The following is a 10419-nucleotide window of genomic DNA, read 5'->3' on the forward strand; positions in this document are numbered from 1 at the left end:
ATATACATATATATATTGCAAAAAAATATATATATATATTTATATATAATCAATGCAAAAATATATTAATTATGATTATAATATTGCACGTTTACGAATAGTATTAAAAATTACTTGCGTCTAGGCGAATAAATAAACAGATAGAAATACATACATGTATATATATGTAAAGATAGAAATAGAGAGAGAGAGAGAGAGAGAGAGAGAGAAAGAGAGAGAGAAAGTTTAGGAACATATTTGATTAAATTTCATTGTTTAATATTGTTAACACCGTCACAGATGTTATGCGACAATAGTTGTGATGCATACGATATTTGAATGTCGAATCAATGTTCATTTAATAGTAAAAGATATATAACAAGTATAAACTAATAATACTAAAACGTTAGTATATAAGCTTTTTATGCGCAAGTAAACTGTTTTTTGTACTTTTTTCTATATAGTTCATATGTTTGCTTCTTTAATACATTTTATGTGTACGTATGTTCAAATTCTCTTATGTAATTTACACGATTTACGTATTTAAAAACGATTTTTGTCGTTCAGGACATGATCGCCCGGATTAAAAATTTATACAATGTTTTTTTTTTTTTTTCGATATTTGTCATGCAATTTAAAATTTCTGAAAATAATCTCTTGCAACAATTTTAATTTGATACCGAATTTTTTAGAATCTAATATTTTTGTGGACGTGTACTTACGTATTTGTTACAATTGCAAATTGGCGCTTTCGAACGACCACTCGGTTTTGTTTTCGCGCTCGTCAAGTTTCTCTCTTAATCGTTTCGAATGACCAATTTTTTGAAGCTGCGATCTTTTTCGAGAAAAAAACGAACATTGCGATAGAACATGGGGGACACACGCGAAATCGCGACGCTTTTATGTGGAGCATTACTGTATCGCGATAAATTTTTTCAATTCGAATTGTACACACACGTATTTGTTTCGACAATCATGTATCTTCTGACACGCAACACAAAAACTTCTTCGCAAACAAATCGCGATTGATGGTAGGAAATATTCTTCTCGCGCGAAAAAAGTTTCTTTATATGTAAGTCGGAGAATCCTTCAGACTTGTCTGGCAAGCATCACAGATAGAAACATTTTTTTCGTTCACCAGCGTGCATTTCGGACACTCCTTACCGCCGCTAGCGAGCGGTTTGTCCTCGTTTCCTTTGGACCTCGACTTGGCGCACATCTCGCAGATATCCCGATCGGGCATGTTCAAGAACGTGCACGTGGCGCAGTTCCATCTCTTTTCGTTTCCCACTTTCTCGTTTTCCTTCTTCTCTCGGCCAACTTGCGCGACATCGATGTGCTTGAGCGAATCGGCGATCTTCGATATCTGATCGGCGGATTTGTGCGTGTGAAGAATTGGCAGAGTCTGACTGTTGTGCCTCTTGTCCCTGTTGTATGTGTCGATGCTGTATCTATTTGAATCCGACAGATCGAAGGAGGAAGATTTCTTGGCGAAGGACAGAGTGTCCTGACAGTTCTTGCCGTTGGTCTCGTACAAATTGATCTCGTTCGCTTCGGATCTGCCGTCGCTTCTCTTCTTCTCGTACCTGGTGTACGCGTACTTGTCCTCGTTCTCCATCTGCCTGAGCGATTTGTGCTTGGACGCGCGATCCATGGAATCGAACTCTTTCTTGTATTGCAATATGTTGTTCCGATCGTCGAGATTCTTATAGTAGCCGAGACTCTCGAGATTTTTGTACACGAAGTCCCACTCGTTCTTTCGGTCGCCGCTGACACTGGAATTTGATTTCTTGTCGGATTTCCCGTGCTCGTAATGATCTCTGTCGCTCGACTGCGGTATGTAGAAGTCCACCTCGTCCAAATCCGGTATTCGTGACGCGGATTTGCGAGAAACGTGCGTTTTGTCGTAGTTCGCCACAGACGTTGGCATGTCGAGCCCTATTAGGTTATCGTCGGTGGGCACCCTGTTCACATACGCCGGCAAGGTGGCGCAATATGGATTCGGTTGCACACCGCCACTGTAGAATTTATTCCCATGATTAGACAGACAACCGTAGTTGTTGCAATAATTGAAGCAACTCTGATCGACCGGTTGAAAATATCGGTAGTTGGCCGGCATCACCATGTTCGTCGAGTCCTCGATGCGCTGATAGTCCGCGCGATAGGCCGGTAGCATCGTCGTGTTCCCGTGATAATTGGCATGCATGGTGTGATGGTAAGGCAAGTGCGGCATGGTGTTAATGTCGCTCTGCTGCGGATAATAATCCTTATAACTGTCGACCTTCGTGCGGTTCTGGCGTATCTTCTCGAGAAATCGATAGCTGAGTGCACGGATAGCTTGTTCCGGCGTGCCGACATGATTCTCACGAAACTCCAACACCTCCAACCAGGAGATAGTGTAACCTTGCGAAACACTTTCCCATATTTGCTTCAGAATCTATAATTCAAGAGTAACTTTGTATTTGTAATTTTTTTTTTATTTGCACAAGAGCACAATATGTTTACACAAATGACTGATTACATCCGATTGCATTTGTTATTTATCTTCTTCTCGTTACCTGACATTCTACAAAAGCCACAATAGCGTCTCTGCTGACGCTTGAAACCTTGTCCGGATCAATTGGTCCTTCCAAACTTAGTATACCCAAGCCGGAATGCTTGTATCCCATCTGTTCAAACATCAATTCCGCGCCTATCAAATTCGCTTCCACCTCATGTTTGTAATAACCACTGTATGTCTAAAACAGAGATCAGATCAGATATATATATTTTAATTCTTTAAAGTTAATTTTTTTTTTAAAGTAATCAATTAACAAAACACCGCTTAATCAATTACCCTCACTGTCCTGTATTCCTTTCGCCAGGGTTGAGCCAAGAGATTGGCCGCGTACAAGGATATCGCGCTCCAAGCAGTTGCCGCTCTGTATCCACTGAAATCTGTGAGCGTCGCTGCCGATCTATGTAAAATATCTGCCGTTTCTTGAAACACATATTTACTCTCATTTGGCACTAGACAAAGATATTCCCTTATGAAGCCTGAAAATATTGCGCACAAAAAGGATATATTTAGAAAAACAGCTGCTACCAACAATCCTCCAAAAATTAGAGCACCATTTTGAATAAACAATTGTTTCCACACACAACATCATATTACATTACGTAAAATACCTTCTAATTTATTTCGTTGTTGCAGTTTTAAGGGACTGTCGTCTGTTTGCAAATAAGCTAAGTGACTTTGTTCCAGTTTTATGCTAATTTCTTGGAGTTTATCTTTACTTCTGATTATTATGTTGTTTGCCATGTTCATTTTCTCTATGACTGAAAATATGTAAAATTGTAAAACTTGAGTTGATTTGATTCAATATACGATTAAATTATCATTTTTTAGCTGATGTATTTGAATAAATACATACACATATATGATTTGTATAAATTATACAAAACTATTGCGCACTAAAAATGATTACAAAAATTCTCAAAATAACATCTCAAATAAAATGATATATATATATATATATGTATGCGTTACAAACCTTTGGCAATATAAGATCTCAGGGCATTCCCAATTCCCGATTCAGACTGCTACTAGCTGCAACCTAAAAATATACAATCCTATACTTAGCAACATGGTCAATCACATGCGTGTGAAAATGACGGATTTTCGCGATTTCCTGATGTGTATAATATCCCATTTCAATTAGCGAACCGCAAATTAGATTCGCGAAGCACTTTAAACAACGTGCGGTTACACATCGTACGAACATAAACATAAATTTATCCTGTTCCTTTGCATTCGTTTCGCGGCTGCTTTTGGTTATGTTTCCGTAAGACCGAATCAACAACAATCGCGAGTCGCGCTTAGGGCGCGATCACATGTAGTTCGCGAAAAAAACAAACAACTTAGTTTTCTCTCTACGTCCATTGAAATTCAATTGAATTGAAAGTTATTGTAAAGCTCGTGTCACACTACATATTGCAGACGTGAATTGGATCGGAAATTAGCCAATCAAGACGAGGCGGACTTCGTCTTGATCGGTTAAATTTCGATTTGCAATCCCAATCCAATGTGACACGGGCTTGAGAGAAATATAGAAGGAACATAATACATCTGATGTATACAGGTTACTTAATCAACTGATTTGTATGAATTATAATTGATAACGCGCTAGCACGTTATCAAGCAATTGTATCACATTATTTTTATATGTAACAAACGTGATTGTTTATACATGATTATTTGTCACAATCATGATACGATTTGTATAACTTGTTATATTTCTCTCAGAGGTATGTAAATATTTAATGTTTTTGTTACAAGGTTTTTATGATTGTTAGCTCTTCTATAAGTGAAAAAACAAAACATTTCCGCATATACATATACATGTAAAATTTACAGACACATCAAGTTTTTCTCAAGAGCAAAATGTCGGACGAAGTAAAGACCTTGTTGAAGGAAGCTCGTGAATCCTTCAAGCAGAATGAACATCTAGAAACTATGAAGAAATGCAAAAAGATCCTGAAGAAGGACAAAAACAATTATACGGCATTACTTTTGTTAGCACGTGCCATGCAGGAAGTAGAAGAATTTAAATCGCAAGTTGCCTTGGTTCTTCAAAAAGCAGTGGAAGTGCAACCCGGCAATCCATTAGCTTGGCAAGGTCTGGTGGCGTACTATGAAAAAGGACAATCGCAGAACAATGGAAATTTGGAAAAATTAGCTACAGCTTATTGCAAGCTCTTGCAATTGGATAGGTAAGATACTGGAGCAAGTTTTTAGATTATTTTAAAGAAAAAAATGCACTTTACTGTGTGTAGAATAATTTAAAGATTGATGTTTCGCATTTTAGTGACTCTCCCAAGTTTACCTCCTTTGTAAACAAAGTTTCTGAAATTGGACTAAAAACAAAAGACGATGAGGTGCTGTCTGAGATATTAGATACAATGAGCGTAATACGAAACACTTCAACCAAGGAGAAGAGAAGTTTGATTGAGAAAACTCTAGCTTGGATGTTGACAGAACATTCTAATCATACAACACACAAACACCGAGAACTTTATGAAAGTATATTGGCATCTGTGATAAATGATACCGATCTGATGAACAGACAGGAGTATTACCGGAAATATTTAAAGATCTTGTACGATTCAAGCAAGTTGGCAGTCCTTTTGGAAACAGCTCAGGACATGCACATGCAATTTCCAGAAGATGTTTATCCCTTAGGCAAGCTAATTGTCAATATTTTCAATCAAGGTTTTGATATTATTATATCATATATTTTTAAGTAATCTTTTATTTCTTATATCACAGAATTTATATGCCGAGTCTATTATGAGGAAGGAATACTGGATGGACATGTATTTGAGATCGATATAGCTCGTTATTACGAATCTCTCTTAAAATTGAAAGTGAATTCTGAAGCTGCGTTCATCGCAAGGGCTGTGCACTTGAGAAGCACCGACAAACTAGTTAATTCCCGTGAGTGTTTAACTCACGTGATTTCCGCGTTAAACGCGCAGTCGTTTTATGCTTGGTTAATGTTGAGCCAGGTTTACTATAAGCTTTATTGCTGGGAGGAAACCGAGAACGCTTCCAGACAAGCGCTGCAATTAATGAAACCACGTTTGAAAGATAAGCTTCAGCTCAGTATTAAGTTGAGATTACTCGAAGCGATGAGCAGAAGTAGCAACAAGCAAAAGTTGACGGAGGCGCGACAGATGTGCGAGGAGGTGAATATTGTTGAATGAATATATTCTGAAACTCTTTTTTGATAATTTGTTTCTATGTGACAAGTTTGTATTCAGTTGTTAAAGGTCGATTCTTCCGTACAAGTGCAACTGATACACACGCGGATAAACGTATTACTGAACGAACGCGATGTTGTCGCTACATTAGACGATCTCGAGTCTCGGGAGGAGACTAAGATCCAAGCTGTTATTTTCAAAGCGTTGCGCTTGTGGAAACGTAAACAATATGAGGAAGCCATTAACGCCCTCGAGCTAGCTTTGGAGGATTCGGAGGCTTGGTTACTGTTTGGTAAAATTTACTGGGACATGGACGATTATAATCACAGCTTGATGGCTTTTCTGAATGGCATGCAAGCTGATCGCAATAACTGGGAATGCTTGCTGTATCTTGGACATTATTATCGCGAACACGGTAACGACATCGAACGCTCGAGGAAATGTTATCACGCCGCGTTGCAGATCAATCCGAATTCCGAAGAGGCCGGCATCGGATTGAGCACTGCTTATCGACTTCTCAAGAACACTGTGAGCATCATCATTCATCTTCAAAGACTTGATTTGTTTTGTAACATTAGATAATTATCATATGGAATTTTTAATCAATAGCAAGATCTTTCCTATATGCTTTGCTTTAGGACGCTAACATACAGCTATTGCAAAGAGTAACCATGCAGGGCAATGGGCCGAAGTGGGCGTGGCTGCAATTAGGCTTGCATCACTTGGATCAAGGTGACGCCGAGCAGGCCATCAAGGCATTACAGCATGTGATCCGAGCCGATCCTAACGACAAGTAATAACATAACTCACCATTAATTTTTTTAAATTGTGTTACAGACTCCTGTGACACTCCTTATTTTTTTACACTTTGTATAGTCACAGCTGGGAATCTCTGGCGGACGCGTATTTAGCGCGTGGCGCGCACACATCGGCACTGAAATCTTATCAACGCGCGTTAGAACTGAGCCCGGAGTCTTTGTATCCTCTGATACAACTTGCGCATATTAAAGTGGTACGTGAATAAAATAAAAACGCAGATAACACCGCGTGAGAAGATTGATGAAGATGTCAGATTGTCAATGTAATGACAAATTACTTTGTTTTCTCAGCTCATTGGCCAGCATAAGGAAGCCAAGGAGGATTTCGAAAGTATATTGCAACACGAGAAAAAACATATTTTTGCATTGAAAGGCCTGGCTCAGGCGTGTTTGGGTCTGGCGAAAGAAAATATCGCTAAGCAGTTTCTGTGCCGCGCGCGAGAAAATCTGCAACAAGCGGCGGATAGTCTGACAGATGCTGTTATGGTACGCGGCGATTTGTCTTGCACTTGGAAATTGTTCGGCGATGTGTGCTACAAACTGACTACTTTGCCCGAAAAGTATTGCTATCTAGAAGTTAAGCGTATTTTAATGAAATTCGACAATATCGACAATATCGACGAGCACGTGATAATAAAAGGGAACGAGATAGTCACGCTCTCAGTCAGGTAAAACAAAATCATTCGTTAAAATCTCGCTGCGGTGTCGAACATTTATCAATGCTCTTTGTTTTTTTTTTTTTTTTTTTTTTTTTTTCCAGATGGTTTTGTCGCGCGCTATCGATCACACCGAATTCCGCATTGTTGTGGCACGATCTGGCGTGCTGTTACTTGATGCAACTAAATCGCAATTTCACAAACGACAAAACTGATGTAGCGGCCAAGTGTCTAGCTGCTGCGAAACATGCCGTCAAACTCCACCCGCATTCGTGGCTCCATTGGAACGTTCTGGGTGTTGCTTGCATGTCGCCTCATATAAAAAATTATGCTCTGGCGCAACATTGTTTCGTCATGGCGATCGATCGAGAATTAAATAACGCTGTGGCTTGGAACAATTTGGGAACGTTGTATCTACAGTTAGGTACATATAACAGCTGCTATCTTTTATTTTAATTTATTTAATTTCTATATATTCAACAATAATAACCGAGATCTGATTTATTGTAAAGGAGATCTTTATAAAGCTAACGAGGCGTTTTCTCGAGCCCAACGCGCGGATCCTAGCTACATGAACAGCTGGATCGGTCAGGGATTCATTGCGGAGTCGCTGGCGAAACCTTTGAGGAAGGAAGCGATGGATCTGTTTCGACATTCCACACAGTTGGGCTATCACAATCAGGCGGCTTTGGGCTACGCTCACTCGGTACTCACGACTCTTCTGGATCCCGCAAAGGAAAAGGATCCGCTGTTCGTTTACGCTATCGAGAACATGCACGCGGTACCCGCGGCGACCGACGCTATGACTTGGTACACAGGTTAGCAACGCACCGATTCGTATTTTTCTTATTTGAATTTAATGCGAAATAATTTCATCGTCGTTCACAGAACGCGAACCGAACGATGTACACGCTCTGAATACCTACGGTTTATTATTGGAGCGACAAAAATTGTACAATACGGCGGCCAAACAATTCGTCACGGCTTTAGAGTTAACTCAGGACGAAGATGAAAGAGATATACTATCCGTCAATTTGGCACGTGTTCTGATTCAGATCGGAGAACACGAGAAAGCGGTGAAGTTGTGCAGACAAGTAAAATGCGTGACTTTCATCTCCCAGTATCACTTAGCGTTGTCCTTGTTCAAAGGTGCGGGGTGGTTCTCAGAAATTAGATACATTTGAATTTTTATTCAGACTTGTAACTTGTTTGAAGAGAGTAATTGTTTTATTTACAGCCAAACAATACGAGGAATCGTACAACTCGTACGAAACAGCCTTGCATTGGCTGGCGGATACCGAGGATCACAAGGCGAACGTTTTGTGCGCAATGGCCGCGATCGCTCATATCTTTCAAGGCGCGGACGCTGTCAAGACTCTGCTGTTTCAGTGCATACAAATTGAACCGCCTTCCGTAGTTGGTTTCTTGGCAACCGCCGCTCTGGGTATTTTGCATGACGACTTCAATCTGGCTTCTTTGGTGTTGAAAGAACTGAAACGGTACGAAGATCATCCCGAATACGGTCATCATGTCGTCACACTGTTCGCGTACTATCACGTCAAACAGAAAAATCTCACCGAAGCTATTCGAATTCTTTCCAAAGCTATTTTCAGACATCCCAGTAAGTTATGATGCTGTTATAAAGTTTCTTATCTGCTGTGTGCAGATTATTTTAAAATAAATATCACGATTTTTCTCCCTCTCGTAGACGATATCAGATACTGGGTGCGTCTCGTCCGGATCTCGTTGTTGGACACGAATTTGGAAATCTTCCGTAAATCTGCCCAAGCAGCGTTGGTTCTGAGCAGAAACACGTCCATGACTGATATTGCGTATGTCGCTTGCGCGTCGGCGTACGGCAACCTCGGCACTGCTAAGGGTCTGAGACAGGCTCAGAAAAACATATTTACATATCCCGCGAACGTTGAGAGCTGGATTAATTTTAGTGCCGCTCTGATAAACAGGTCGGTGCTGTGAAAATTACTGATTCCATTATTGGAACCACATACATGTGATTTGTGTGAATAAATTGTTTTTTTTTTTTTCTTACAGAGGCGATGATAAGAATTTCAAGATCGACAGTAAATGGATGCTATCTTTGATATCTATAATGAGATCGCAATTTCCGACTTCCGAAGATACGTCGCGCTGGTTGCACGATATTGCGCAAAAAATTAAGTCTCTCTCTTAAGTTATTGATTTGCGAATTGTGGTTTAAGAATACTGAGATTATTTTTAATATTTTAGAAATATGTAATATGCTTTCTTTGTACTGTAAAGTGTATAATAAGTCAATAAATGGCGCAATTTTACATATCTTGCGAATCTCATTTAAAATTTGGGGTAAGAATGTTAATATCGATTGGCACGTTGGCTTCCATTCTGGACTATGCGAATCAACATAAGGGAGCAAAAGGAAAGACTCCGAGACTGTCATCTTTCATCAAGAGCGAAAAGACAAGGAAGACCCCCGCTGCGCTCTTAAAGAAACTCAAAAAGGCAATCAGGCCTTCGTCGAAAACCAAGTAGACGACCGAGACGGAGGGCCTGCTCGTCCAATCATTAATATAGATTATATTTATTTATTCATTGGCTTAGCTTCACACCCATAACAATATCATTGGATGTTACAATATTATGACGTAGTCTACAAGTTTTTATCTTTATTTACAAAAGATCCCGCAACACTGGCCTGGTGTTGGTTTCGAAACGAGAAGTCTGTTGTTGTCGCATTAAGTTAGATCGTGTTGGATCCAGCCGTGTGCGTAGCGCCGTGTTTATTTCTACGCAAATATGATTCTCCAATTTCTGCGAAACAAACAAATAAAATTTGTATTCATTCTGTTATTCTAAACCCGTGTTCTCTTTTATAGAACGTGACGCGTTACTTTTCTATGGGATAAAATTTTAGCACACAATTGATGAATTACCTCAGGTAAGATATGATCGTTCTTCTTCAAGAGATCGAGTAATTTGTAAAGTTCAAAGTTTTCGGGAACGTTTTCTTTCTTCATGACTTCCTCCAGATGCTCAATCTAAAAACAATAATCAAATTTGTAAAAACTAGCACAACATAGGCGCGCGCTACGCGCACGCTATTGTTATTTTTATTTAACGTGTTGTCAGTGAACACAACCTGTCACCGCGATGACAGATAGTATATACGTCTTATAAACCATATAATACACATATGAGAAATGTCAGAAATAACGCATGAAAATCAA

At 39.5% G+C, this 10419-nt stretch overlaps 3 protein-coding genes across 4 annotated transcripts in view; 1 reads left to right on the forward strand and 2 right to left on the reverse strand.

Moving 5' to 3' along the window:
- Window positions 1–741: 741 nt before the first annotated feature.
- On the reverse strand, window positions 742–3804 carry LOC109852064. 2 transcript variants are annotated; one of them, XM_020422882.1, is made up of 6 exons: window positions 3742–3804; window positions 3513–3575; window positions 3148–3297; window positions 2816–3015; window positions 2538–2717; window positions 742–2416 (listed from the first exon to the last, which is right to left on the reverse strand). In XM_020422882.1, exons 3-6 carry the CDS (start codon window positions 3284–3286, stop codon window positions 1046–1048), a joined length of 1890 nt encoding a protein of 629 aa, XP_020278471.1. In that variant the 5' UTR covers window positions 3287–3297; window positions 3513–3575; window positions 3742–3804; the 3' UTR covers window positions 742–1045. The 2 variants fall into 2 exon arrangements, with proteins under 2 accessions (XP_020278471.1, XP_020278470.1); XM_020422881.1 differs by having other exon boundaries at window positions 3513–3798.
- Window positions 3805–4074: 270 nt separating this feature from the next.
- On the forward strand, window positions 4075–9511 carry LOC109852063 (tetratricopeptide repeat protein 37). Its single transcript, XM_020422880.1, has 14 exons — window positions 4075–4266; window positions 4376–4731; window positions 4827–5200; window positions 5288–5706; window positions 5782–6249; window positions 6360–6514; window positions 6598–6733; window positions 6831–7207; window positions 7300–7619; window positions 7708–8013; window positions 8084–8344; window positions 8433–8816; window positions 8904–9159; window positions 9248–9511. The coding sequence occupies exons 2-14, from the start codon at window positions 4403–4405 to the stop codon at window positions 9384–9386; spliced, it is 3924 nt and encodes a 1307-aa protein (XP_020278469.1). The 5' UTR covers window positions 4075–4266; window positions 4376–4402; the 3' UTR covers window positions 9387–9511.
- Window positions 9512–9757: 246 nt separating this feature from the next.
- Window positions 9758–10419, reverse strand: part of LOC109852061 (pentatricopeptide repeat-containing protein 2, mitochondrial-like) — a 3056-nt gene continuing 2394 nt past the window's right edge. The window contains exons 4-5 of the mRNA XM_020422878.1: window positions 10126–10230; window positions 9758–10003 (exon numbers count right to left, since the gene is read on the reverse strand). Coding sequence (XP_020278467.1) covers window positions 9863–10003; window positions 10126–10230 — 246 coding nt within the window. The 3' untranslated portion in view covers window positions 9758–9862. The remainder of the gene's footprint in view (window positions 10004–10125; window positions 10231–10419) is intronic.

Source organism: Pseudomyrmex gracilis, unplaced genomic scaffold (genome assembly GCF_002006095.1).
Source record: "Pseudomyrmex gracilis isolate BER0280 unplaced genomic scaffold, ASM200609v1 scaffold_24, whole genome shotgun sequence".
NCBI lineage: Eukaryota > Metazoa > Arthropoda > Insecta > Hymenoptera > Formicidae > Pseudomyrmex > Pseudomyrmex gracilis.

What these genes read in the sequence shown, in the direction of transcription:
- LOC109852064 (XM_020422882.1), bottom strand. Translation starts at nt 3,286, where the DNA reads ATGAACATGGCAAACAACATAATAATCAGAAGTAAAGATAAACTCCAA. An exon ending in AGGAATACAGGACAGTGAGG is followed by an intron (nt 2,718 to 2,815) that starts GTAATTGATTAA and finishes TCTCTGTTTTAG; the next exon opens with ACATACAGTGGTTATTACAA. An exon ending in TGGCTTTTGTAGAATGTCAG is followed by an intron (nt 2,417 to 2,537) that starts GTAACGAGAAGA and finishes CTTGAATTATAG; the next exon opens with ATTCTGAAGCAAATATGGGA.
- LOC109852063 (XM_020422880.1), top strand. Translation starts at nt 4,403, where the DNA reads ATGTCGGACGAAGTAAAGACCTTGTTGAAGGAAGCTCGTGAATCCTTC. An exon ending in AAGCTCTTGCAATTGGATAG is followed by an intron (nt 4,732 to 4,826) that starts GTAAGATACTGG and finishes TTCGCATTTTAG; the next exon opens with TGACTCTCCCAAGTTTACCT. An exon ending in CGCGACAGATGTGCGAGGAG is followed by an intron (nt 5,707 to 5,781) that starts GTGAATATTGTT and finishes GTTTGTATTCAG; the next exon opens with TTGTTAAAGGTCGATTCTTC.